At 45.2% G+C, this 27,210-nt stretch overlaps 2 protein-coding genes across 3 annotated transcripts in view; one reads left to right on the top strand and one right to left on the bottom strand.

The window, feature by feature from the left end:
* The first annotated feature begins 4,047 nt into the window (after positions 1–4,047).
* On the top strand, positions 4,048–10,441 carry AVPI1 (arginine vasopressin induced 1). 2 transcript variants are annotated; one of them, XM_037050798.1, is made up of 4 exons: positions 4,048–4,166; positions 4,288–4,540; positions 8,624–8,918; positions 9,866–10,441. In XM_037050798.1, exons 3-4 carry the CDS (start codon positions 8,632–8,634, stop codon positions 10,011–10,013), a joined length of 435 nt encoding a protein of 144 aa, XP_036906693.1. In that variant the 5' UTR covers positions 4,048–4,166; positions 4,288–4,540; positions 8,624–8,631; the 3' UTR covers positions 10,014–10,441. The 2 variants fall into 2 exon arrangements, with proteins under 2 accessions (XP_036906693.1, XP_036906692.1); XM_037050797.1 differs by lacking the exon at positions 4,288–4,540 and having other exon boundaries at positions 4,049–4,166.
* A 1,055-nt stretch (positions 10,442–11,496) lies between these two features.
* The window catches only part of PI4K2A (phosphatidylinositol 4-kinase type 2 alpha), a 30,165-nt gene continuing 14,451 nt past the window's right edge, over positions 11,497–27,210 (bottom strand). The window contains exons 3-9 of the mRNA XM_037050796.1: positions 25,392–25,523; positions 24,665–24,818; positions 20,810–20,871; positions 19,228–19,327; positions 18,397–18,530; positions 17,817–17,876; positions 11,497–13,949 (exon numbers count right to left, since the gene is read on the bottom strand). Of these exons, the coding sequence (XP_036906691.1) occupies positions 13,788–13,949; positions 17,817–17,876; positions 18,397–18,530; positions 19,228–19,327; positions 20,810–20,871; positions 24,665–24,818; positions 25,392–25,523 (804 nt within the window). The 3' untranslated portion in view covers positions 11,497–13,787. The remainder of the gene's footprint in view (positions 13,950–17,816; positions 17,877–18,396; positions 18,531–19,227; positions 19,328–20,809; positions 20,872–24,664; positions 24,819–25,391; positions 25,524–27,210) is intronic.

Raw genomic sequence — 27,210 nt, forward strand, 5'->3', positions numbered from 1 at the left:
TCTCCATATCTCCTTCTGTATGTATGAAACACCACGAGTTCATACTTGCTAAGAACTGAACTCTGTCCCCCAAAATGCATCCGTTGAAGCTCTAACTTCCAATGTGACCACATTTGGGTGAAGAAAGTAAGGTTAAATGAGGGCATCCATAGGGCGGAGCCCTGATCTGGTAGAGTCCGTGTCCTTATATGAAGAGACACCAGAGAGCTCTCTCTTCCTCCACCATGTGGGGACACAGTGAGCATGTGGCCGTCTGCAAGCCGGAAAGAGAACTCTCACCAGAAACTGACTGCACTGGCACCTTGATCTTGGCCTTCCCAGCCTCCAGAACAGTGAGGAAACACATTTCTGTTGCTAAGCCACCACTCTGTGGTATTTTGTTATGGCAGCCCAAACTGACTAATACAAAACTGACCTTTTACATCCATGATTGGTATTTTTGTTTGTTTGCTTTTAGTGCTTCAGTAATGTACCCTTTGCCTGTAGGACTTTGCTATTTTTGGCCTGTTCAGGTCTTAAGTTCAGAGAAGAGGGCCGTAGCAAGTCGTTATGTGTAATGTCCTAAGCAGAAGAGCACTTAAAAAAAAGCTGAGAGTAACCACTGTCATTATCAAGAAAAACAGCTGACTACTAAGCTACACTGTTGCTTTTCAGCCCAGTGTGAAAGTTCCCTCTTCTCTCCCTAGATGTAGAGGGATAGCAACAAGAAACCCAAGGGAACAAGTCCCAGGCCCCCTGGGGGACCATCTGCAACTAACTGTCCAGCTACTCGAACAGCTTCTGCAGGTAGAGAGGGAAGGAGTGGAAGGAATGCTGGCTTGGAGTCTGTAGCAAGGTGTATGTTAAGCAGGCATGGTGCCTCTAGCACCTCACTTCATCCTCACAGCAACACTGAGAAGTGGTATGATTATTCCCATTTTACAGTTGAGGCAATAGAGAGGCAGAGAGTTTAAGTAATTTGCTTAAAGGTGAACAGCAATACCCCTTTCCTAGACTCTCCTCCCCTAAAAACCAGCACCTTGCTTAGGACCTTGCTTATTGTATTTTGCAACACAATAGCTTGCAGCAAGATGAGAAATGTGAGCCTCTATATGTACTTACCAAAATATTCCCCATATTTTGAACCAAATAGAAAAAAGAGGAGAAGAGCTCTAAAACAATGTGACAGTATATAAAGTTTCGTGTTGCCCAATTTGTTCCCACACTATCATCAGCCCTCGTGAAGCTAATTGACAAGGGACTCAGTGGTGGGCGATCTGTGCAGGAGCTGTGGGTTGATGAGAAATTACTGTTTCCATTGCAAAATGATGCAAGATCATAAAACAAGAAACAGCCTGTCTTTATTTTAAATGTTGATTTTTTTCATTGTGGATGTTTTGCATTAATTTTGATTTTTTAAAAATATTACTTTAAAATATTGATCTTGATAACTGAGTTTTCTGGGGGGCCTTCTTAGACACTGTGCCCAAGGAATGTTTCTCATTCCCCTCACCTTAACCAGATTCCTAGTAAAACCAAGGCTTGGCTTGAATGACTTCAGGGTTCTATCCCCAGAGTTGACCTTCTCCAAAAAGGGCCCTCTTAGGGCATGGATCCCCAGTCCGCATGTCCTGCATGGCCCACACAACTGTGGAAGTGCCCCAAATTCTCTTCAGAAATACTGAACCATAAAGCTGCAACAACAGAAATGGTTCCATTGTGTAGTAAGCACATGGTCACATGCCTGCAAAAATGTTTGGAGACATCGCATATTCTCCACCCAGGCTTAGTCACATATGACCCAGAAGCCACAGGTTCCCAATTCCTATGTGGTATGCTCATCTGGGCTCATGGCGTCAGAATTCCTAGGCTCCCCAAGCACTGATTTGCCAAGAGGCTGGCCTTCCTGTTGCTTAGAATGGGGTAGACAGAGTCTCTGACTCAGAAGCCCAGCCTCTCAGGTAACCAGTCTGCACAGTCCTCTTCTTAGCCAAGCAGTTGGCTGATAGGGTTCTCAGCACTACTTTCTATTGGAGAAGAACGTTGCTAATTTCTTTGTTCTTGTCAATCTTTCCCCAGGGCTTCAGGAAAAGCAAAGAGAAGCCACTGTTCAAACCCTTTGAACTACAGCAATGCACATGCTGATGTAGTTTTCATGTAGGGCAGAAAGAGGAACTGGAAACAAGGATAAGGAAGAACAGCTCTCCAACATCCCTTCTACCTTGCGAGAAGGGATCCACAAATCCTGGTGTGTTGGCTCCTATTCTTTGCCCCTCAGAAACTTTACAGAACAAAAATCAAATGACTATGAAGTTCAGCTCTGTAGTGGAAAAGGAGTTAGGAAGACCTAGCTGCCTATTCCCAGACACCCTCCCTGGCTATTTTAGAACCAGTGCACAAAAAAGCCCTAATTCTCCGAGGCAGTAATCAAGTATTTATCAAGGCCCGTACTGGATAACCTGCAACCACTCCTGCCGCCTCTGATCCAAGCTCTTGCCCAAGTGACCTTCTAAAAACACAAATGTGATGAAATAACAAATATCAGTAAAGTGCTGACTGGCATTACTTGCACATAGTAAGTGCTATTAAATGTCGATGAAATAAATACATATAATTCTATTCTCCTTGGAAGATCGTCACAAGAAGAAATGGAAACTTCTTCACTGTCTGCCTCTGTCTTCTGCTTCTTCACCACTCTCCTTTGCTAGCCTTACATTAGGCCTCATTTCAACTCTTTTGTCAGGGTACCTGCTGGCCTTAACACAGGTTTTTTGCCTGCCTGCCTGCCTGCCTGCCTTCCTTCCTTCCTTCCTTCTTTCCTTTCTCCTTTTTCTATCCTCACCTGAAGACACATTTATTGATTTTGGAGAGGGTGAAAGAGAGGAAGAGAGGAAGAGAAACACGGATTGGTTGCCTCTCCTATGCACCCCAACCAGGACTGCAACCTAGTCACCTGCCTCAAAGGGGAGCCCATGACATTTTTGTTTCCTGGATGACGCTCCAACCAGGCCACATTGGCCAGGGCCTATTCTCTCTTTCTTAAACACTCTTCCCACACCCATTTTTCACGTGACCAACTTCATATCTCAGCTTAAATGTTACTTCTTCCTTCAAGGAGCTCCCAAAGAATGCCTAGGTTCCTCCATTTTACCCTCTTGTAGCCACAGTGTTTATCACAATTGTAATCACAACTAAATGTTTAAGGCTTTTTTTTTACTAGATCACCAGTTTATTATAAAATAATATAACTAGGAACAGCCCGGTGGAAGAGACGCGTAGGACAGGGCATGGGAAAAGGGCACTGCGCTCCCGCACCCTCTCAGGCACACCTCTCTCCCAGCACCTCCACGGGTTCACCAATCCAGAAGTTCCTAGGCTTGTTAATGTCTGCCTCTCACTAAGCTGTAAACTTTCCCAGGAGAAGGGCTTATAGGTGTTTCCTGTTCACTGCCAGTCTAGAAGCTCTCACAGGGTGGGTCCCTAGTGGACCACCGTCGAATAAATGAATAAAAACCTTTTTAATACTGTCTCATTTAGGTAACTGGCTGAAGGTAGCACAGCTGATCCAAGATTTGAATCAAGACATTCTGGCTTTGAAGCCCAAGATTTGACCACCGCACTGACTGTGCCTCCCTCTCCCCCAAAGCTGAAGCCAGAACGTGTGCTCTGGGAAGTGACTTTAAGCAGCTGCAGGTCTTCTTGCGGAGGGCCGCAAGCTGCAAGGCCTCGGGCCCAACGAAAGGGGCACCCATCACGTGTATGCTGCAGGACCAACCGCTGCCGCACCCCAGGGTCGGAATGCAGCCTCGCCCCAGTCCCGCGCCAGCAAAACCGCGTTCACCCTGGGGACTGACGTCAATGAAGGCGGGGAGCCTCCAGGAGAGAAGCGGGGGCGGCCGAGGGCTTGGGTAGGAACCCGGACGGACACGCCCCTCGTCGCTGTTCCACCGCTGATTGGACCCGGGAATCTTCGTACTCGGGTTTCGAGGCCGGCGGAGGGGAAGAGGGAGGAGCCATAACACGCCCCTCGCTCTCTGTAGTTGCTGATTGGCCCGCGGAGTCTCCGCGTTCGATTTTGGAAGGCTCATTTTGGAGCTCACATCAAGGCTCGGCTGAGGATTGGCTGTTCCTGCGCTTTCTCCGGAGAGCCGCGGCTGTGACCGAGGTGGCCGGCCTCCGATAGCCAGGTACGTAGGTCCTAGATCCAGCTCCTGCTGCGCTGAGAGCGGGCGGGTGAGCAAGTCATCAAAACCGGGGTGCCGCCGGGACCCAAGCCCCCAGATCCGCCGAGGGCCCATTGCTGTGCAGAGCACCACGTCTGGGTCCCGGGGTCCGATCTGTTCTGGAGATCTCGCCCTGTGATCTCGGGCCAGGATACCCCTTCCCAAGCTCTCGACCTGTCGGTAAACGCCGCTTGGTCCTTGTGAACACCTTCGCGGCAGAAGCAAGCCCAGAACTGGTCCGCCCTTTCGAAAGGCCGGGTAGGGGTAAGGTTTGCGGTAGGCGCATCTTATCTTGCCCCATCCCGATTTGAGGTCTGTCGGCGCAGCCCTTCAGTGTGGTGAGTAATCGCTCTAATTACCCGCGGGGCCATGGAGTGCAAATGGAGTGCTGGGGAGACCTGACTTTTGATCCCTGTACCTTCCAAAACCTGCAGAAGCAGAGAACAGGCTCCCAGAGGTTTCAGAGCCTCCTGGGTCCTTCCTTTGAAGACCTCTGCAGCCATCTGGCGGGAACAAAAATAACACAGGCTGAGAACCCAGACGCTAGGGTCAGACTACCTGGGTTTTCATATCCTAGCCTTATCACCTACTACCTGTGTGACTTTGGGAAAGTTACTTTACCTTCCTGAACTTAGCTTTTTATCTGTAAAATGGGTATAGCATAGTACCTCCTCATAGGGGTGTCATAAGGATTAAATATATTACCTGTCTGAAGGTGCTGCTCTGTTTTTGACTTGGAGCAAGGTGCCTCAATGGCAGCAATGATTTTAAAGTCCCCAAAGGACTCCATCTCCCTTTATCATCTTCTCCCAAGAGTGAAGGCCTCTTTTGAGGGAGTGTCATGATAGTGGTGATGACAAAAATGGGTGGTTAAACAGCCTTTCCCTTACGCCATGCTTTCATAAAGTAATATACTGGGATGGATGCTTCCAGTATACTTTATCTCCCTTATCTCCTTAGGGGTTATGTGTTCTCACCATTCTGACAATGAGCAAATTGAGGCAGGGGAAAACCGGGGCTTGCCAAAATTACCCCCTTATCAGTGGCACAGCCAGAATTCAGGGTTTTTGAACTGTTGAAAAGAGATATGCCTGGATCTAGTAGGACTGTTTTCCAGGTCATATCTGAGAATTGGTCTGGGGGAAGGGCCCATTTCCTTTCTCCACCTCCTGGGACACAGATTTGGAGGCCAACGTATGTCCAGTTCTCTCAGCTATGCCTGGCTGAGGCTAGGCCCTTCCGGTGGGGGTGGAACATGCATCCCTTTGCACTGGGCTTCCCATTTGAGGATCCACAGATTTTGGCTGCTGTCCAGTGGCATGTCTGTGCAGGGAACCAGGCCAGGGCCACAAGTGTTGATTTGGGCCTTGGGCCAGAGCCTCCAGTTCTGTTTCTAGGAGGCCCTTGGCCTCCGATTACAGCTTATTACCACCAACAGGGTTATCTAAAGGTGGTGAACCAAGTGAGGAGCCAGTTGCTGCATAGCTCACACAAGCATGTTCTGCCTCTCACGGTTACGTACACCTCCCTGAGAGCACAGTGAGCCTAGATAGGTGTCTTAACCGAGCTTCATGCATTACAAAGAGTGCTCAGTTGTGCACCATATTTATAAATTGCAAATTTGTTGCATGGTGACTCACTTTTTAAATATATTTCTTTGTGAGAGTTATATAGTTCCTTAACTGCCTGTTTCAAAGCTGAACTTTGTCACTTTCAACATTTGGCGTTTACTAGGGGGGTTCATTTTTAACCTAGTTTGTGTCAAATTGATTTTGTGATTAATCTTTCCTTAGTCCCTTATGGACTTATCTTTTTTGTCAGTTCTGAAATGGAAGATTCATTTGTAATCTTTTAATAGCCCTGTTGTTTCATCTTCCAGTTTAAAAAGTACCATTGTTCAAGTATTTACTGACTTACAGGAACAAGTATGAAGGACACATGGACAAAAAGTAGGGGGGTGGAAATGGGAGGGAGGTGGGGAGGGCTGGGGGGGTGGGCTGGGATGGGAGTAAAAGACAGAAAACTGTACATGAACAACAATTAAAAATTTTGTAAAGTAAAATGCAAAACCTTAAAAAAATGTATTTACCAACTTCCCTGGATTCAAGTCTTGTCCAGGAAATAAGGAGGAAAGTAACTACTGAACACGTTGAAGAGACAGGAAGTTTCTTCTGATAATAAAAGTGTTCTGATTCAGTTTTCCCCAAGTTTAAAGTCTAATCCTACCTGATATTGCTGATTTTTATTATCCTAACTCTGCTGTCTAAACCTTGGGGTGGGTGGCAGAACCCAGAGTAGGGGCCTCAAAATCTGGAGGTGCCACCCCCCACCCTGAGGCTCATAGAGGGTGTAGCTGGAGGCTCAGACTCTCCCAGGTGCTTTCTTACTAGTACATATCTCTCTGAGAGGCTGGACGTAGGGCCTTGCAGGGCCTTTGCAGCCCTGGTAGAGGCAACTGGGACTATCTGGGAAGTCAGGCTCCAAGCCATTTCCTCCCTGAGGCAGCTGCCATTCTCATGAGGGGCGGGTGAGATCGACTGAGTTTGAGAGAAGGGACATGACCCCTTCTCCCACCACCCAGACTCCCAGGAGTCTGTCCCGGACTTGGACATAGCCAGCCCAGGTCACTAGAGTGCTTTAGAGCAGTGAGTTCTCTGTCTTTTACCAGACCCTAACCCCACAGCCCACAGCAGCAGTGTCTGGCCTTTGGGGGAGATTGAGAAGAGGAGTTGCTGGTTGGGGTGTCTTGTGACACCTAATTAGTCAGACCTGTCCACACACGTTGCTCCTAGGCCCTGGCAGACAAGCAGACCATGTCTTCATTCAGACCTAGCCTTCTCATGGAATTGTTGACTCACCCCCGGCACAGGCCTTCAGAGACCTTCAGCATCTACCTGTTCTTCTTATGGATGTAAGAGGAAAACAGGCCCACAGAAACATGTGAAGTGCCTGAGGCCTCTCAGTCACTGAGTGGCAGAACTGGTGCTCAAACCCAAGGCCTCAAATTCATAAGCCAGTGCTCTGTGCCCTGGGTTGGGTTGTATTCCAGATTTATCCTGTGGAAGCTAGAGATCTTCCTCTTCAGGCTGCCACAGGTTCAAAATTGGAGCTGTCATCCAGGGAACAGCCCTGACGGTAGAGAAAAGACTCAGATAAATTCCACACCCCACCCTTGCCTCCAGTGTGGGATATTCTGTGTTCTTTCCCTGCTACTGGTGGGTTTTTCCCTTTGTGAATTAGCACTCCTCACAGATGAGCAGAAATGTGCTTTGAGCTGCTTGGCTTTGGAGACAAGTAGGTTGTTTAAAAGTGTGGGCTAGCCCTGGCTACAGTGGCTCAGTGGACATAGCGCTAGCCTGCAAACCAAAAGGTCGCCAGTTTGATTCCCAGTGAGGGCATATGCCTGAACTGAGGGCCGGGCCCATGCCTGAACTGAGGGCCAGGTCCCCTGTGGGGGGTGCAATTAATATTTTTCTCCCCCTCTTTCTCCCTCCCTTCCCCTCTAAAAATAAAATTTAAAAACAAATCTTTTAAAAGAGCCTGGACTGGGTGCCTGGCCTAGTTATTTCCCATACAAACAGCTGTAAACCTGTCTTTGCCCCACCTTGTGGACTTGGTTCATCTCCAGGGTCTTGAAGCTCGAAGGCAGGATGACTCTTGTCAATTTTATGGGTGGAAAAGCAGAAGAGTAGGACCCTGAGCACTGTGTCTTCACTCAGTCCTCACAACAACCCTGTGAAGCTAATGTGCTTACCCAGGAGTGGACGCAGTGTGGTCACCAGCCAGTGGCTGAGGCAGCCCCAAATTCCAACCCGGCTAGCCAGTGTCACACCAATCCCCCCTCATTTCTGTCTGTAGAGCCTGGGCCTTAGTGTCAGAAACCTGGATTCTGTTCCTCGGTTTCCTCATCTGTGAGGTGAGGATGAAAGCACCTCGCAGGGCTGCGGTGCTCACATTCTGATGGTGTGAGGTGAACACGGCTCTTCCAGGGGCACTGACACACACGAAGCACACGCCACGTTTCAGCCCTGCTGCTGGTGTCATTAAGACCTGGGCGTCCGGGGGTCTGCCTGGACTCGAGCCAGACAGGCCGGGTGCTCCTGGCCCTGCACGTACACAGGGTTTGGTTTGTGGGAGAGTCACTGAACCAGTCACACTTCGTCGGTAAAGTGGGGATAATCAAGTCTTACCTCCCAGGTTTCTGTGACCTTAACACATGTCAGACACACAGGCACTCTGTCATAAAGTGTGGCTGTCATCAACATTGTTTCCCCACAGTGCCCCAGGAAACCACTGATCTCAATCAGGACTTGCTCCACTTTTCCTCTGATAACAGTGACACCAGAAGTCCTTGCATTAGTCAGGACCCCCAGGTTTGGGAAGGCTGCTAATGATGTCCATCCATCTTTCCTTCCCCAAAGCACCCAGGATGGGCACCCCAGCCTCGGTGGTGAGCGAGCCACTCCCCTGGCAGGCCCCGACTGAGGCCCGGGGCCGCAAGCAGGCGTCAGCCAACATCTTCCAGGACGCTGAGCTGCTGCAGATTCAGGGCCTGTTCCAGCGCAGCGGGGACCAGCTGGCCGAGGAACGGGCACAGATCGTCTGGGAGTGTGCAGGGGACCCCCGTATGGCGGAGGCTTTGAGGAGGCTGCGCAGGAAGAGGCCCCCAAGGCAGAAACCCCTGGGCCACTCGCTACACCACTGCAGCCGGCTCAGGTAGGTCCCTGGGACTGGAGGGCTGAGGGCGGGAGGACACTCACGGTGCCTGTCCCACCAGTTCCTGGCTGTAGGACCTGGGCCTGCTGACCCGGCCTCCCCGGGAAGTGCCTACCATGGGGGGTTGTCATAAGGTCTACCCAGCGCCTGCCACATGGAGGCACCTGAAAGGCTGCTGTTCTAGTGGAGTCTTACCTGACCCCGTGAACGCAAGTGGAAGGGGTGCCAGGATCCTATCAGTGCCACCGCATTTCACAGTGATTCTTAACAGGTAGAAGGGACTAGTGTTTGGAAGGGAAAACAATTCCTATTTACCTATTAAAGAGGAAGTAACATTCGATAGTCAGCCTGGTGAGAATCTTGGCTGTGTAATCAGAGAGAATACAGCACAGGAAAGTACTATAGAGGCATCAAAGGTGAAAACTGAGAAACTTTACCCTAAACTTTCCCTAGTCAGCCACCTCTTTGCTTAGGTCACTGCCAGCCCAGGAACAGGGGACCCCCCTCCCAAGTGATCAAGCTGAACCACACGGCTTAACCCAAGCACTACGGGTACACGCTGGCGTCATTCCTTCTCTGGGGCCCACAGTCAAAATTAGACCTTAACAAGCCTTCTGAGATCGTCAGGTTCGTATTAGTTCCAATTGGCCAGTAATCCCTACTTAACATATCTTGGTAAGGATCCTCTTATGACTTACTAATGGCTGCCATGAGTACAGGAAGAGGAAGTTGGGAAAATGCTGAGTGGTGCTCACCCTGATCTAGTCCCACTCTGCATAGAAATCTGAAAGCTTTTGCCTCTCATGTAGCTCTCTGGGGGCAGAGATGAGACCAGAGCCCTGGTCTCCTTTTACCCCAATGTTTTAATAGTTTGCATGATCAAAATCCTTAGTCCCCATTCTGTCCTTCCTGTTGACGTCGGCCTATCATACACTTGTTTCCTGCAGAATCCCAGAGCCCCACAATCCATTGGCCGACCCACAGAGCAGTGCTTCCAGCGACCAGTACCCGAACACTAGGAGAACAAGTGCCAGGATCCGTCGGAACTGGAGGAAGCCAGGCCCCACAAGCTACCTCCATCAGATCAGACACTGATCCAGGGAAGAGGCTGGGAGCAGCAGTACTTCCCCAGGAATCATAGGGACTTTTGCCAAAGGGCCCGGGAAGATGAAGGAGGAAAAGAGACTTGAGGCAGATGGCCCCACACGCTGCTGCTGGCCTGCTCAATTCAGAACAGGATTGGAGGTGTCCACTGAGCTCTCCATTGTGTGGGACCCTTTCCTCACCAGGAGAAACGACCGTTCTCGCCTTGACCCTTTCCCATCTAACACTATACTTGGACTGCATGACATTCCCGCTGGACTCAAGTGACGGGCACGCAAACTAAGCATCTCACCACTCCTGCTACTAACCTTCCTGCTGTTACGACCAGTGGCCCAGCAACCTGTCCTGTACCCCTGTCCCTGTCAGGTCACACAAGGAAACTGGTTTAAGTGGCAAAATAAAAACATTTGCATCAAGAACTGTGTGAGTCTGTCACAGAAGGGGAGGACCCCACAATGGGTACTCTGGAGCTGGTGGGTGCGGGATTGGGCACATTGCAGGGAAATGTGTGTGTTCCCAGGAAGAAAAGAGGGCTGGCATCCTTCGTTTTCTCCCCGCCATCCTGTAGAGCCCCTGTGTGGAAACCTCCTTTTTCAGAGGTGGGTGGATGGAGAGAGGGACACATCTCTGCGGTCAGTCCTGATCCACAGGAGAGAAGAGGGTTCTTGGCCCCTGGCCAGCTCTAGAAGGAGGAAGGCCATTACCACCAGAACTGCGGAGTGGGTGGTGAGCCCAGTCCCATGAATGGGCACCAGCTCCTCAGCTGGCTTCTTCACCCACCGACCAGCCAGCCAGAAGTGGGGCAACAGCTGAACCAGTCACCCTTGCACCTCCTGCATATCTGCGGTTGCCATAGCCCGAAAACCGGTGAGGTGAGCCTCAACAAAAGCATACCCTGTGCTCATTTGCCTTCAGCTCCCCTCCCACCAACTACCTGCTGGATTATCCATCACTGTATTATTATTATTGATTATCCTTCACGTTAAAGGAGCCAGGGTTCCTTGTATGCCAAGCACACACAGAGAAGGGCCACCTTCTGGTCAAGAAGAGAAGCCCGTCCATATTCCTTATTCCAAATCCCTGGGGCTAGATGATTTGGGAATTCAGAACTTTGTTCAGCTGTTTGGAAGGGATAAGTGTAAATACTGTATAATCCCTAGTAGGAGAATATCTCATAACAAAACAATATTTCTGCAACAAATATTCACACTAAGGAATATGATGATGGTCATAAATAGCTTCAGTGTAAGTTCAGGCCAGTTTCAGATTTCAGAGTCTCGGTTATGAAAATATTTTTGGTTTCCAGAGCACTGGGACTTTGGAAATAAGGATCTGTATTCCCCCTACTGGAGGAAAATAGACTCAAGAGCCATGTCTCAGCCAGCCCACAGAAACACAAGATGCTCTGTCCTTAAAATTGTATTTTACCTTGTCTTCCTTCCACCAGAAGAAAAAAAGACAAAAAAGGTCAGAATCAGATTTGTTATTCATACATTTGCATTGATTTAAATATATTACATACAATTTCTACAGTGCATTAGAAGAACAATACAGAGGCAGCAGGACTCTCCCGGCCCAGCCTCTACTCCCTGACACTGAGGGACGGGGCCTATGGCTGGCAGAGGGCTGGGCCATCCCATGAGTGCCACCAGAAGCACTCTGGGTCCCTGGCTTTACCCAAGTCCACATTCAAGGCAACCTGAGTACAGGCTTCAAGGAGAACAGACAACAGAGGCCAGGAAAGGATCCCCCCAACCATCGCCACTCTCGTGCCTGCCAGGACTGGGACCAGCCCCCTCTGTCATTGGACCCAGCTGCCTTCTCACAGAGCTGGTCTGGATGAGGGCAACGTGCAGATCTGCTTGGCTGGGGGCAGCAACCAGGCTCCTCTTCAGACCCCTCAGCCTCCACTGACACCCGGATAGGGAGCTTTACCACAAGTCTGTATCAAGATGTCTATGGAGAGCTTAACACGCCTGGATCCCTTCTGGCCTCTGGAAGCCCTGCTGCTCCTGCGGTCTGAGGGCAGGCGTTCTCATAAAATGTGGTCCCCAAGGCTAGTGTCCAGGTAGGCTGACTGGGACTATCAGGGCTGGGGCCAGCAGGGGAGTTGTGCCTTTGTCCGCAGGGCACACGCATCCAGCTTTTACAGACTCTTCCTGCCAGCTGGATGGAAGCCCGGGAGAAGCTGGCTCCTGGGGGCTGGAATGGAAGGAGCAGCCTGGCCCAGCTGACAAGGGGGCTGCACATCTCTGCTTTGCCTCCTGGATGGTGGGAGCCGGGCAAGCAGAGGGCAAAGAGCCACAGTCCTTGCTCCCTTTCTTTGGTTGTTTTTCAAACCTTCAAGATAGGTTCTTTCCAAGGCTGATTGACCAATCCGCAGGGTTCCAGAAACTTGAAGTGTCCAGTGGCATAGGGCTGCCCCTGAGCCACAGACGGCATCCTCTTTAGTCCCTCGTGAGGCCACTCTTTGCTTTGGTGTAGAAAGGGTTTGGACACGTGGCAAGGGGATAGCTGAGGGAAGGAGATGTGGAAGCAGGAAGCACACTGAGCTGAACAGCGCTGGGGAACAGCTTGAAGGCCTCTCTCCTTTGGGCCCCACCATTCTTAAAAAGCCATTGGAAAAACTGGCCTGGAACAAGAATTCAGGGAGCAAAGGGCAGCTACCAATTAGGAGGCAAAATACAAGTTCTGTTACCGCCACCAAGCAGCAGTGGTAGCTTAAAAAGAAGTTGGAGGACCTAATACCCTGTCCTCTTATGAGCTGAGACCCACTCCAGAACCCAAACTGAACCCCTAAGTCCAGAGTTGAGAAAAGAAACACCTAAAATAGCAAACAAATGAAAGGACCAGGAGAGTTTATCCCTTGTGGATAGGGCAAAGGACTCAGGAAGCAAGGCTGGGGTAAGTTTGCCCACAGACCCATTACAACTCCCAGCACACACTCAGGCTACACAAATCCCTTGTACATGCTGGGGAGTCCACGTCCTCCCTCCTGCTTTTGCCTGAGTGACGGGCAAACTACAGGCCCGAACTAGAGTGTTTGGGTCCCTAGCAGGGCAGAGAGCAAGAGCTGACTGATAGAATCATACACAGAACTGCTAGTAGGTCTAGAGCAAAAGTACCCCCACTGTGGGAATCACATCTGAAGGTTTTCAGCCAGCCTACTGCACTGGTGGGAGAAGGAGAGGACTTGGCAAAATCTCGAAGGACAGGTGTGGCTTCTGCCTGCCCCAGCACTGAGGGTCACCCAGCTGCCTTGGCCCCCGGGAGTGAGGAACTGCGAGGCACCTGAATATGTGGATCCATGCTAATCTAGGTCTGGATTTGAAGTTTCTGATGATGGATGAAAGGACCCGGGATTCTGCGTGGGTTTTGCTAATAATTTAAATTAATTTTTGTTGTTTGTTTCTGATGCAGAATATAATGAGGAATTGCAACAGAGCAAGATGTCAGGGAGGAAAGGGAATTTCCCAGCCTGCCCTCCGGACACGCTGGAGGCAGATGCTCCGTCCCAGACACCTGAACCCCTTATACAGAGCTCCAGTCCTCCCTGGCACCCAGGAGGGCCCACCAGCACTCACTGCCCCTCTGTCTGTGCTTCTCCCTGGGCATGGGAAAGTCCTGAGGGGGTGGTAAGCAGAGAGGGAGGGCTCTCAAGGGCATTGCTCTCTACTGGCTTCTCTGGCTTTTCCTGCAACCGGATCCCCAGGCTTCCCCCCCAGCCTAAGTCTCAGACGACACGCCCTTGTCCCCCGTCTTAGGCTACCACCATGAAAAGAAGGGCTTCCGACTCTGAAAGCTCTGTGTGTAGGACTCGCTAGCAGACCGCTGGTGGGAACGGGCCGTCTCAACAATCACGGGTGGCATCTGGACCAGGTGCAAGGGACTCTTGTTGTCTTTCAAGGCCTGAGTCAGATTTAGGATCTGCAGTGGGAAAACGAGATAAATTAAGGAAAGACCTATAAGGCATTGAGGTCTGCCTCTGAAGGGAGACTGGCAGATAGAGTGCTCCTAGAAATCCATTAAAAAAAAAAACAAAACCAGCCCTGGCTGGTGTGGCTCAATGGACTGAGTGCCAACCTGCAAACCAAAAGGTCACTGGTTTGATTCCCAATCAGGGCATATGCCTGGGTTGTGGGCCAGGTCCCCATTTGGGGGCATGCGAGAGGCAACTGATGGAGGTTTCTCTCCCTCTCTTTCTCTCTCCACTCCCCTCTCTTTAAAAATAAATAAATAAAATCTAAATAAAGTATCCCACCTTGAAAAATAAAAAAAAAAACATGCTAATAGAAAATTGTACAAATAGTTACTTATAAGAGTAGGAATGTATGTGGGCAATACAGAGAAAATAAAAACCTCTCTAGTCATTTTAAAAATAAAAATTACAACAAATATCTGATATTTTGCCCTTCCAGTTCGGTAAAGATACAGAAGATGGTGACTCAGAGTTGGGGAGAGTTCAGAGACAGGGCTGCAGGACTGGGTGGTGGGACCGTCTTTCTGAAAGGCCAGTGGACAATGAAGACTGAGACATGAACAGGCCAGGCCCTCTGACTCAGCAATTCCATTTTTAGGACTAAGATACAAACAATTGTGAACATGCACAAGACAGTTTTAGCTAATACAATACAGTACTGTTTATAAAGTGAAAATGATATAAATGCCCAATCGTGTGGGATCAGTTAATAATTAAATAAGAAACAAACAATTAAAATAGATATTTCTTTGGCATGGGAAACGGATCACAATATTATTTGAGTCAAAAACAAAAAAGGAGATAAGGAATCAGTATCATAATATGAATCACTTTTATTTTCTAAACTCCTTTCTATCTACCCACCTGCAGAGATAAAAAGTCTGGTAGTTGGCAGTGATTATATGTGGGTCAAGGAATTACAGGTGATTTTTATTTGCTTTTTACCGTTTATCCTTATTTTGATTTTCCTATAGAGGCCGTGTACCTTAAAAAGACAACATTTCAGGTGGATTCTCCCTCTAATGCTGTCTGTTCATCATCTTCTTATTTAAATAGAATTTATACTTTGGAATAATTTTATATCAACATAAAATTTGCAATGATAGTGCAAAAAATTCCTGTATATGACTGACCACACTTTCTCCTTATTTTAACATCTTACATAACCATGGTATATTTAGTGAAACGAGGAGGTTAACGCTGGAACATTACTATTAACCAAAGCCCAGACTTAGTTCAGATTTCATTAGCTTTTCCAGTTCTGTGCTTTTTGTTCTAGGATCACATCCAGGACACCACATTGCATTTAGTTCCCTACCAACTTTTGTCTGTATCTTATGGCTATTTCAGATATGAGCCCATGAGAACGCATTTCCTCTCCCTTGTCAAAATTAAAATCACCACCATTTACGCTCTCTGGTAGGACAGTACAAAAGCTAAAGTTTTCCTATGAAAGCCTTCTCTAAACCACTAGATGCTGAAGACCTTCACACCCAGGCCACAGACACATGGGAGGGTAAGCTAGGCTGCACCCTCAAATCACAATCGCACAGCCCTCAAGCCAAATACCCTGGACTTATAAATGCTACCCATAATGAGGCAGAGATTCACCTGGAACAGAGGTCAGAAGTCAGAAGTGGATCCTACCAGTAATCCATTCCTTTTTTACTTTTGTTTTTGCACTTGTCAGCATCCCACACTGCTTCAAAGCGCCTTGAGCACGAGATCAGAGTAGAGAACTAAAAGGAGCTTCAAATGGAATTGGAGTGAATTGTGCAAAGGATCACCCAACTTAAGAGACAGAGGATTTTAAACTTGCCCTAGCTGGTTCTTCCTGGGCTTCCTTTGGTCTTTGAGTTATGAGTACCCTTCAGGTATGATAAAGCATTTAAGGAAAAATGTCAATTGTGTATAGCTTTCAAAAGATTTGGCAAAAAAAATCTATATAGAGAGAGATAAATTATATATATATATATATATATATATGTATGTAATATTGATACATAATACCTATATCTCATATCTATACATAGATATGAGATAAAGCAAGTGTGGCTAACTAACAATGGTGAATCTAGAAGAGGATCACATTACGGAGGTTTGAAATGTTTCAAATTAAAAGCCGAAGAGGAATTTATAGCAGACACATAATTCTAGAGCACGTGTTATTTAAAGAGGATTTCTAGCCCTGGCTGGTGTGACTCAGTAGATCAAGTGCTGGCCTGTGAACCAAAAGGTCACCAGTTCGATTCCCAGTCTAGGGCACATGCTTGGGTTGTGGGCCAGGTCCCCAGTAGGGGGCACAAGAGAGGCAACCACACATTGATGTTTCTCTCCCTCTCTTCATCCCTACCTTCCCCCCTCTAAATAAATAAAATCTTTTAAAAATAAATGAATAAACAAACAGGATTTCCCTCACATCCTGAAATCTTTTATTTTTTAAAGATTTTAATTATTTCCTTTTAGATAGAGTGGAAGAGAAGGAGAAAGAGAGGGAGAGAAATGTCAATGTGTGGTTGCCTCTCCTGTGTCCCCTACTAGGGACCTGGGCTGCAACCCACTCATGTGCCCTCAATGGGAATCAAACTGGTGACCCTTTGGTTCACAGGCCCAAGCTCAATCCACTGAGCTGTGCCAGCCAGGCTGAATTCTTTCTCTAACTCCTGGTTAGAAGCTTTTATAGTGAGTAACAACTACCACTCAAGTCATTTCTCTGGGGCTTCTTCACTCTTCCCTTTCAGTTCACTGTGATTACAACTCATGTAGGTTGAAGGTTGTAGCCTCCTTTCCCTACGGTATGTCAGATCTCTGCAGGGCACAGGCTCATTTTCCTCCAGTGCGTGATTGGTAAGCAAGTAAGGATATGACTAATATACTGGCCACCTACATGCTGCGAGGAGCTGGATGCTCACAGAACTTTATGGTGTTCAACATAGCTAGCACATATTGAGTATTTCAATATGCCAGGCACTACTCTGTTTTAAATCCCTTATCACATACTAAACCTGTGAAGTAGATGCTATTATCAATCCCACATTACAAATGAAGACAGTAAAAGAAGAAATTAAGTAACCTGTGCAAGATTTCACAGCTAGTAAATGGCAGAGCCAGGACTTAAACTCAGGCACTCTGACCAGTTCGAGTCCTTAACCGTTAGGCCATTCCGACTCTAAGACCTCAGCATGATTGGCAGAATGTCGGTGTCCTACAGAGTCTTTAAACAAACTTTCAAGCATATTCTTTACTGTACTTTGGAAGATCAATAATGCCCTGGGTGTCTCCTTAGCTCTCTTTGAAGGCAAAGTGGAAAGAGTAGAAATAATATGACATAAAACCAAAACCTGTATCTGAGTGCTTAGCATGTGCCAGGCATTGTTTTTACTAAATATCTGATGTGCATTATCTCATGTAACCCTCTGGCCAACTCTGCAATGCATTATTACTGTCCCATTTTCTAAACAAAGAAGCAGAGGCTCCTGTCCAAGTCCATAAAGCATGTAAGTGGTAAAGCAGTTTGACTCTGGAGACTAGCTCTTAACCAGCAAGGTATATGGTCTGCCTGCAGCAACCTGAAGACAAGGGACCCCTGGGTAAACTTACCAGTCACGTATCCAGCAAGTAGCATAGAAGCAAGCACACAGTAAGTGCATCACCAACCACCATATACCCCGGAAGAGGTGGGAGACTGGGGAAGGCTACCTTTCCTCTCATGTGTCAATGCAGAGTCACAAATATGTATGACATAGACTGAAAGAATATAATAATCTTTATCCATAACCCTCCCAGAGAGACCCCAGGGATAACTCCAGGCTTACCTGTCCCCGCATGACAGCAATCTGCTTATGGAACTGGCCCCTGTCAAAACCAGGATCTTTCTGCAAAGGAAGGGCAGACAAAGAGATGGAATCTGCGTGAATCCCTCAGAAGAACCCATTTTCTTACCCTACTTAGAAACCTGCTAATAAAGAAAACCTACACAAGGCTTATAAGGCTCAGTGAAGTTACCTATCACCCAAGAACTACCTACCCAAGAACTCTGCTTAACAGTTAGGAAAACTGAGAAGTAGTACCTTGTCCTGACTCTCATTATTAAATACAGAACTCCAGGCTCCAGTGTGCCACTGGAAAACGAAAGCTCTGCAGACTCACTGCAGCCATCTGACACACAGGATATACACAGTGTGTCCATCGAAGCTGCCAATTTTCTTCAAACCAGTCCAAACGAGCTCCTTCTGTCCACATGTGGGATTCTCGCTCTTCACTGGCTAACAGAGGTCAGAAGGGTGCCAGAAGGGTGTTAGCCATGCCCTCTTGGCTTATACTAGGACCAATTAGGAAAACCTTGAAGAATTCCTCCTTGTATATGGTTATAAAGCCGACATTTCCAGGGCTAACCTTGAAAAGTTCATACAGGTCCTCCTCCAAGTCCTTGACGAAGTTAGGGTCCGATATCTTTGGAAGAATCAGATCTTTGATCTCCTGAGAGAATGGAACTTTTGCCTGGGGCAACCAGGCCCAGTAAAAAGGATCTGAAAAGAGGGAAGGTCAAAAGCAAAGCTGGAATTGAAAAAAATCCCTGCCCATCTAGGCCCTCCCCCTCTTCCTTGACAGCAGAAAAGTTACACAGCAAGTGGCAGAACTAGCATTCAAACCCAGGTCTGCCTAACCCCAGAGCTCAGGCTCTTTCCCAGAGATCACATGACTTTTCAAGACACCAGCCTATCTAGAAGGGTTCAGGACTTGCCCCCGAGATACTGAGATACAGTAGGATCTAAAAGACAAACTAGTGCTGCAAAGGGACTGGTGATCCCCTACCTGTATCTCTTCCTCTTTCTAAATGATTCTCGGTAATTACGGGGCAGGAGCTGCCTTCCAGGATGTCAACAAGGAAGACAGAACACTGATAACAGCTTATATTTAAACACAAATAGAATACATTTTTAAAAGATAGTCCTCAGAAAGAATAGGAAAAATGCAAATCAGAGATGAGAAAACTCAACTCTATGCTTCTAATGGGAATGATATAAGGTAAAAATTATAATACTAGCTTACATCATCAAATTGTTGCCACGTGGCAGCCACTGCACTAAAGTGCACGAGCTGCGTAATTTCATACCACGAATTCTTAGACCAACCTCACGATACAGGTATTATCATCTACCTTGAACAGCTGAGAAAACAGACCTAGCAAGAGAAGAGCCAGACCAAAGTGGTCTTAACACATACATGCCCTCCAGGAGTCAGGATGCTTCAGGGGGAAAGCCAGCCCATTGTCAATGGCAGCCACCTTGATAACGGGTTCCTTCACCACCACCCAGTCAGTGTCCTGAAGGAACAGGAAATGAAACACTAAATACTTAGGGTCCCAAGTGCCTGAGGCCCTTTAAAGCAGTAGTAAATTATCTCCTCTCATCCTCCTGAGTCATCAATCCTTATTCAACCTCTGATCTGGTTTCTACGTTATTACCTGAGCTTAGCACATTTATGATACCTCTGACTTGGCTTGTTCAAGGTTCTCAGAGTCCCTTTCTCATCTTAGAAAAGGTGCACTTGCCACAGTCATTGGTAAGAAGGGAAATGACAATAACAAAAGATAACTATAAGCCATTCCTGCTAGAGAAAGACAATGAGATTCCTAAGGGTATGAAATACAAAACCAAAAACAAACAAACAAAAAAACCCAAATCATTATTAATCGGTCAAAATCTCGTGTGGACCTTGACTCAGATGCCACTTCACTGGAGGTGACCACATTTTCCCAGTGAATAACAGAACCATGGGAGATAACAGCCGGCTGCTCTTGCAAGAGGCAGTTTGTTTCCCTGCCTCACTGATACTCAAAAAGGAAAAGGACAAGAGCTGAGGGCAAAAAGAGTGGGGCAGGTCACCCACCGCGACTGCTCATGTCAGACGCCCTCATGGCCGTCTACGTGGGCCCATGCTTTAGGTTCACTGGTGCCATCAGAGAAACAGGGAACATGGGGCCGGACACCTGCATCAGAATCCTCTGGGGTACCTCAGTCAAAGCACAGAATCCTGAGCTTTACTCAACATAATAGGGGAAAAGGCTCGAAGACTTTGTACTATTTTTAGTAAGTACTTCAGGTAATTCTAGTGCACAAAACTTGGGAAAGATATTAAAGAAGGAAGTAAAAATCACCATGAGGATGTGTTAATTAATCTTACTGTGGTACACATTTCACAATATGTACCTGTATCAAATCATCACATTGTACACCTTAAACTTACACAATGCTCTGTTACTGTATCTCAGTAAAGCTGGAAGGAAAAAAAAAAAAACATGAGGAAGAAAAACGAACCCCTGACCTTCTCCAGGTAGCCTTCCCATTAATTTTTTTAGATGTGCAGACTGAGCAGGGACGGAGAAGTGTGGTGAAGTATACAAAGAGTGAGAGAGTAAAGAAAGCTGCAGGAAGCAGCTTTCTCTAAATTGATGTTCCGTGGAATTGTGGTCTATTGTGAAAAAAGTGCTCCATAGTCAAAAAAGTCTGGAAATCACAGGGCCAATCACAATTAAATGGGTTCATTTAATGTACAACTTTTCAGACCTTTACTATGCTACTGTGCAATGTGAATCTCTAAGAAAGGCATAAAGTATGTCCCAAACGCATTTGAACTTCTCTTTATCCTACTCCTATTAACGTCATTTAGTAGCATATTTCTTAAAAAAGAGGAAAACTCTACCAAATACTAACCTATCAATTTTAAATACATGTGCTATAATAATTCTTCTGAATGCATATATTGCACTCTACCCCCTTCTTCAAGGTACAGATGAATCTCTTACCCGAGAGCCAGAACTATCCATTGGATATTCATATTTAATCAGCCAGTTGTCATTGCCACGATCTGCAAAGAGAAATACAAAAATTACAAAGTTAGGGGAAAAACCCCACAAACCCTGAGGTGATTTTTGTTTTCATGGTAGGTAAGGTATTCTGGACACTTGGACCAATCATTCTACTGAGATCAACAACAAAATATGGAAATATTTTTAAATCTCTTGAAGGGCTTTGGAGATTTTAACAAGATGACTAAGAGTTAAAATGTCAAGATGTGGGAGAAAGAAAATCCAGAGAGGGAGTCTAGCACCTGTGGCTTCATTTCCCTTGGAGCACCTGCTGATTTGAGAAGAGGCTAAGAGGTAGGATGACTGGTTCATTATTCTGCTTATTTGTGTATGTTCAAAAGTCTCCATAACTATTATGAATGAAAACAGTATTACCTTACAGTTTTATATATAAATGTGCTTATATATGTATACACATATACACATATAATTTAAACACATAACATTAATAATATAAAAGTCTGGAGAAGAGTAAATGGAGCTAAGAAATTCTAAGATCTTTGCATTGTCCAAGAAAATAGTAAAAAATACCAATTAAAATTAGATTTGGAAAATCTAGTGTTCACAAGGTAATCTTTTGGGTAACCACCAAAAGAAAAGACAAAGAGTATATGACTTCCAAAGTAAGAGGAGAGAAAGGAAATAATTATAAAATTGAAAAGAAAAGAGAGGGGAATAAAAAGATAAAGCGAGAATAAAAAAGATAGGCATAAAATACAGAAAGCAAATAAGATGGTAGGTGAAAATCCAATCGTATCTATACAGACATTATAGATAAGTGAATTAAATCTCTAAAATTAAAATAGTTGTTTCAGTGGATAACTAAAACTGACAAACCTTAGCTATAAAGAGTAAGGGGGGAAAAAGAAGGCTCAAATTACTAAAATCAGAAATTAAAGTGGGGACATTAACTATAAAAATAAAATGATGAGATTACTGTGAGCACTTTATGCCAACAAGTGGAATAACCTAGACGAAATGAACAGACTCCTAGAAACACAAAACCTACCAAGCATAAGCCATGAGAAAACAGAAAATCGGAGTGGACCTTTAACTAGTAAGGAAATTGAATCGGTAATAAAAAATCTCTCAATAAATAATAACACTGGACCCAATGGTTTCATTGGTGAATTCTACCAAGCATTTAAAGAACTAACACGAATCCTCCTCAAACTTTTTCAAAAAATTGAAGAGGAAACACTCTATAATTCATTCTAGGAGGCCAGCATTACTTTGACATCAGCATTACTTCGGACAAAGACACAAGGAGAAAACTATAGACCACTATCTCTTATGAATATTGATGCAAAAATCCTCAACAAAATACTAGCAAACTGAATTCAGCAGCATATTGCAAAGATCACACACTACAACCAGTATCATTACCGGGAAGTAAGAAAGGTTCAACTTAGGAAAATGGATCAAAGCAAAACATCACATTAGTAGACTGATGATCTCAAAAAGCATTCGACAAAAGTCAACATCCATTCATGATAAAAACACTCAACAAAACAGAAACAGAAGGAAACTCCTACCACATAATAAAAGTCATATATGAAAAACCCCTAGCAAACATTATACTCAATGGTGAAAGACCAAAGCCTTCCCCCTAAGATCTAGAACAAGACACCGATGCCCACTTACACAGCTTCCATTCAACATACTACTGGAAGACCAGAGCAATTATGCCAAAAAAAGATAAAAGTCATCCAAGTAAGAAAGGAAGAGGTAAAATGATTTCCATTTGCAGGTGATATAATTGTGTATGTAGAAAACCCTAAAGATTCCACACAAAAACTGTTAGAACTAATTGATAAATTCAGCAATGCATCAGAATACAAAGATAACCAAACAACCAGCTGGATTTCTATACACTAACAAAGAACAAGCTAAAAAAGGAAATTAAGAAAAACTCCTCAATTTGTAATAGAATCTAGAAGAATGACATACTTAGGAATTAACTTATCCAAGAAGGTTAAAGACCTGTTCAATAAAAACTACAACATGTTGCTGAAAAAAATTACAGAAGACATAAATAAGTGGAAAGATATCACATGTTAATAGACTAGAAGACAATATTGTTAAGATGTCAATAATACCCAAAGCAATCTACAGACTGAATGCAATTTCTAGCAAAACCTTAACAATTTTGTTTGCCGAAATAGAAAAACCCACCCTAAAATCTATATAGAATCTCCAGAGACCTTGAATAGCCAAAACAATCCAGAAAAAGAACAAAGCTAGGGGACTCATACTTCCTGATTTCCAAACAGTATAGTACTGAACACACTGTAAAGACAGACACACAGACCAATAGTATAGAGTCGGGAAATAAACCTTTGAACAAATATCTTTGACAAAGGTGGCAAGACCGTTCAATGGGGAAAAGACAGGCACTTTCAGCAAAGATGCTGGGAAAACTGGATATCCACATACAAAAGAATGAGGCTGGACCCTTCCTAACACCATGTACAAAAATTAACTCAAATGGATCTATGACCTACATCTAAGTCCTAAAACTATAAGGTTCTTAAAAGAAAACATAGGGCAAAAGCTTTATGATAGTGGATTTGGCAATGATTTCTTAGATATAATACCAAAGGCACAGACAAGAAAAGAAAAAAATAAACTGGACTTCATGAAAATAAAAATAATCACATCAAGATATTATCAACAGAGTAAGATAGCAACCCTCAGAACAGAAGGAAGTATTTGCAAGTCAGATACATGTATCTGATACAGGATTGATATACAAAATATACAAAGAACTCCTATAATTCAACAATAAAGCAACATGATTTAAAGACAGGGAAAGAACATGAAAAGACATTTCTCCAAAAAAGATATATAAATGCCAAAAAGCACTTGAAGAGATGTTCAACATAACTAAACATTAGGGAAATGCAAACCAAAACGACAACGAGATACCACTTCACACCCATTAGGATGGCTACTATCAAAAAAAAACCCCAAGAAAATAACAAGTGGTGATAAGGATGTGGAGAAACTGGAATTCTTCTGCAGTGCTGATGGGAATGTAAAACGGTATAGCCACTGTGGAATACGCTGTGGCAATTCCTCAAAAATTAAGGATAGAATTACCACGTGATCCTGCAATTCTACTTCTTGGTATACACTCAAAAGAATTGAAAGCAGTGTCTCAAAAGAGCTATTTGTTCGACCATGTTCACAGCAGCACTATTCCTAATAACTAAAATGGGGAAGCAACCCAAGTGTCTATCGACAGATGAAGAAGCAAACTGTGGCACATACATACAATGGACTACTGTTCAGCCTTAAAAAGGAAAGAAATTTTGATATACGCTACAACATAAATGAACCTGGAGGACATTACACTAAATGAAAGAAGCTAGTCACAAAATGACAAATAATACAAGAATCCACTTGTAGGAGGTACTTAAAGGCAAAATGATCCTATGATAGGCCTTGCTGTTATAAGAATGACTAGGGACCAAGTATAAAAGTACTCTTAGTACCCTTATGTTGCTTTGGAAGACCAAGTGTCTTCTGTCTGGGACCAGGAAAGATGCCAAAACAAAATGTAAATATTAGCTCCAGGCCTCACCACTTCTATAAGTGCACGTAAAGCACCTGGGCAAAGCCTGTCTTGGAAAAACATGTTCTGAGACCCTCCCCAAATGTGCATAACCCTTCTGACTTGATAAAACCCTGATAAGGCCGTCTGATACCAAGCCCTGCAAGGCTCCAGGCCTTGCCCTGTGCCTCACTGGTCAGTCTGGCACAGGGAGAAGACCGGCCACCGCCGCTCACCAGTGTTGCGGATGATGTAGTCCAGCACGACCAACCGCTCAAACTGCAGCAGTAGCTGCCGATTAGTGTTCTCAGGGAGAGGTTCTGCTTCAAAACGCCGTAGCCAGTAATCTGCATCTTTGTAGCCTTCAACAAAGAGCTGGAATGAACCAACCTGCAACCAAGATAGAGGAAGAAAGTTATTTCCCTGTATCCCAAGTTCAAAGATCCCAAGAGTAAGCCAGGGACCAACTATGGCCTTGTGGATTTTATATCAGAGTGGGAAAACATTTCCAAGATGTTTAATTCACCTCCCTTGCAAGGAGAAAAGGGTTGTGATGGTGATCGCCCATCCAAATTCAAGAAGCCCATCCAAATGGTCAAGAGAAGTGAGAAAGTTAGGGTCTCGGGCCCTTGACAGAAATGAGGAAGAAAGATGCCTCAGGGCAGGCTATTCGGGACTGCCCATACGCCAGTCCATAGGCACCCTGCTTCACCACTTGGATGACTAGGCCACTATAAATCATCACTTTTAATAAGTCACATAAGCCCTGACCTGTGTGAAAGGCTGCTAGTTCCACTCCCAGCAGGGCACACGCCTGGGTTGCAGGCCCAGTTCCTAGTTGGGGCACGTGCAAGAGGCAACCAATATCAATGCTTCTCTCCCTCTTTGTCCCTCCCTTCCCCTCTCTCTAAAAATAAATAAAATCTTTAAAAAAAAAGTAAGTCACATAAGTGTAGTCTATACCTTTGGTGGTAGCCCAATGCGGTTAAACCGCTGCCCAACTTTTGGCACTTTCTCTAGCGCAAGCCGCTTGCCCCTGGACTTCACTCGGTCAATGGCACTGTAGTTGAAGGTCTCACTGGCCATGTGTACTACCTACATACAGTGGAGAGAGAAGAGATAACTATGTTAGAGTCAAGTATAAGGAACTATCCCACTATGGTACACAATAGCTTGATGCTCACCTCTTCCAGGACGCACAGAAAGCATACATTTCTCAGCCTTCCTAGCAGCTAAGACAGAGTATACAACTAGTCTGGGCCAATGGAATACTGACAAAGTGATAAATGTACATCACTTCCAGGCCTGGTCCCTAAAATCTCCCACGATCTGTATCATATTCCCCAATCTTTGCAGCTGAAATGAAGGGCTCTGAGATGGCAGACCCACATCACAGAAGGACCCTAGAGCCCTTGTCAATACATGGAATGACACAGGATCTAAGAGAGCTGCCTAACTGACATGCACCTATGATGTAAACAAAAAGTACTCCTGTTATGTTAAACCACTGTGACTCAGGGGTTGTTATAGCAGCTGCCATGAATTACACTGACTAATACAGCTACCTCCTGGGTTAGTAGGAAAAGACGGCCCAATGCCTATTTTCTCTCCAAATAAACACAAACTGCAATTTACTCTACATCTTTTTATTTCCTTCTGAATACTGTATGATGTACAAGTATTCACACTCAAAAAATAAAGCTGGTTTTAATTTTTAGTAAATTATTATTTATATGCATACTTATGTAGACTATATGTGAAATATTACACAAGAAATTAGTAATAGCAGCTGCCTCTGGGGAAGGAAATTGAGTGGCTGGAAGACAAGGGTGGGAGGGAGGCTGAATTACTCTTCTCTGCTCACACTCCTGTGCCTTCTGATTTTAGCACTAAATACATGCATTACCTATTCAGAAACATTTTGAGTGGACTGTCAATGTTATACTTGATCCTTAAATTGTGGTGACATCAATATAACCCATAATTCATATGTACAACTACCGTCACACTTATCAAACTGTCCTGTGGGCATCCATTTGTATATCTAAATTACCTCTTAACCCTAATGAAATTAAAGGAGGAAAAGAACATTTTGTTCACATTAGCATTCCTAGTACCTAACACAGCAGCTGGCACATGCTCAAAAATATTAAATGAATGAATGAATGAGTTACAAGTTTCTTTCAGAGACAGCAACAAGTGAATTTTCACATATAAATACATAAAATCGAATTTATAAGCAAATTTTCTTTTCCTAAACCTTGTAAAATTAATTACAAATAACTATTTTGCCCATGAACAACAGAGATAGAAAGGGGCAAAATAATTCCCTCCCTCCCTGCTTTATTGTGTCCATCCTGCATTGAAGGTGTACCTAAAATGTGTGTACAAGGCACTGAAGGATGGCACTCTCAGCCTTACAAATTGGGACACTTAAGCACAGGAATAAAGGGGGAAAGGGCTTGTTTAAGACTATTTTACCAGTTTCCATGGTGAAACCCTGGTTCTCTTAGGCCACAAACCACCTTTTCCCACATCAAACTCATTTGCTGCCATTCTTTGTAACAGCCCCCTTCCCCGATGACTAATGAACTACCATAACCTGGAACCACACAGGAACAGAGGGCAGAGACAACTACTGAGCGAGAACCAGAGCCTTACTAGTTGAGGCTCCACTGCAATGTGAGCCCCGTTTCCTTAGTGACAGATGCTCTAATCGACTGGATAGAATCCTACCACAGGGCGGGGAGAGGCTTCCTCTGACTGTTCTCCAGCAGCTGCA

Source organism: Sturnira hondurensis, unplaced genomic scaffold (assembly GCF_014824575.4).
Source record: "Sturnira hondurensis isolate 20B ecotype Veracruz unplaced genomic scaffold, ASM1482457v3 Scaffold0006849, whole genome shotgun sequence".
NCBI classification, from domain to species: domain Eukaryota; kingdom Metazoa; phylum Chordata; class Mammalia; order Chiroptera; family Phyllostomidae; genus Sturnira; species Sturnira hondurensis.

Coding starts and splice junctions, on each gene's coding strand:
- AVPI1 (XM_037050798.1), top strand. CDS start 8,632: ATGGGCACCCCAGCCTCGGTGGTGAGCGAGCCACTCCCCTGGCAGGCC. Junction 8,919..9,865: donor CACCACTGCAGCCGGCTCAG/GTAGGTCCCTGG, acceptor TGTTTCCTGCAG/AATCCCAGAGCCCCACAATC.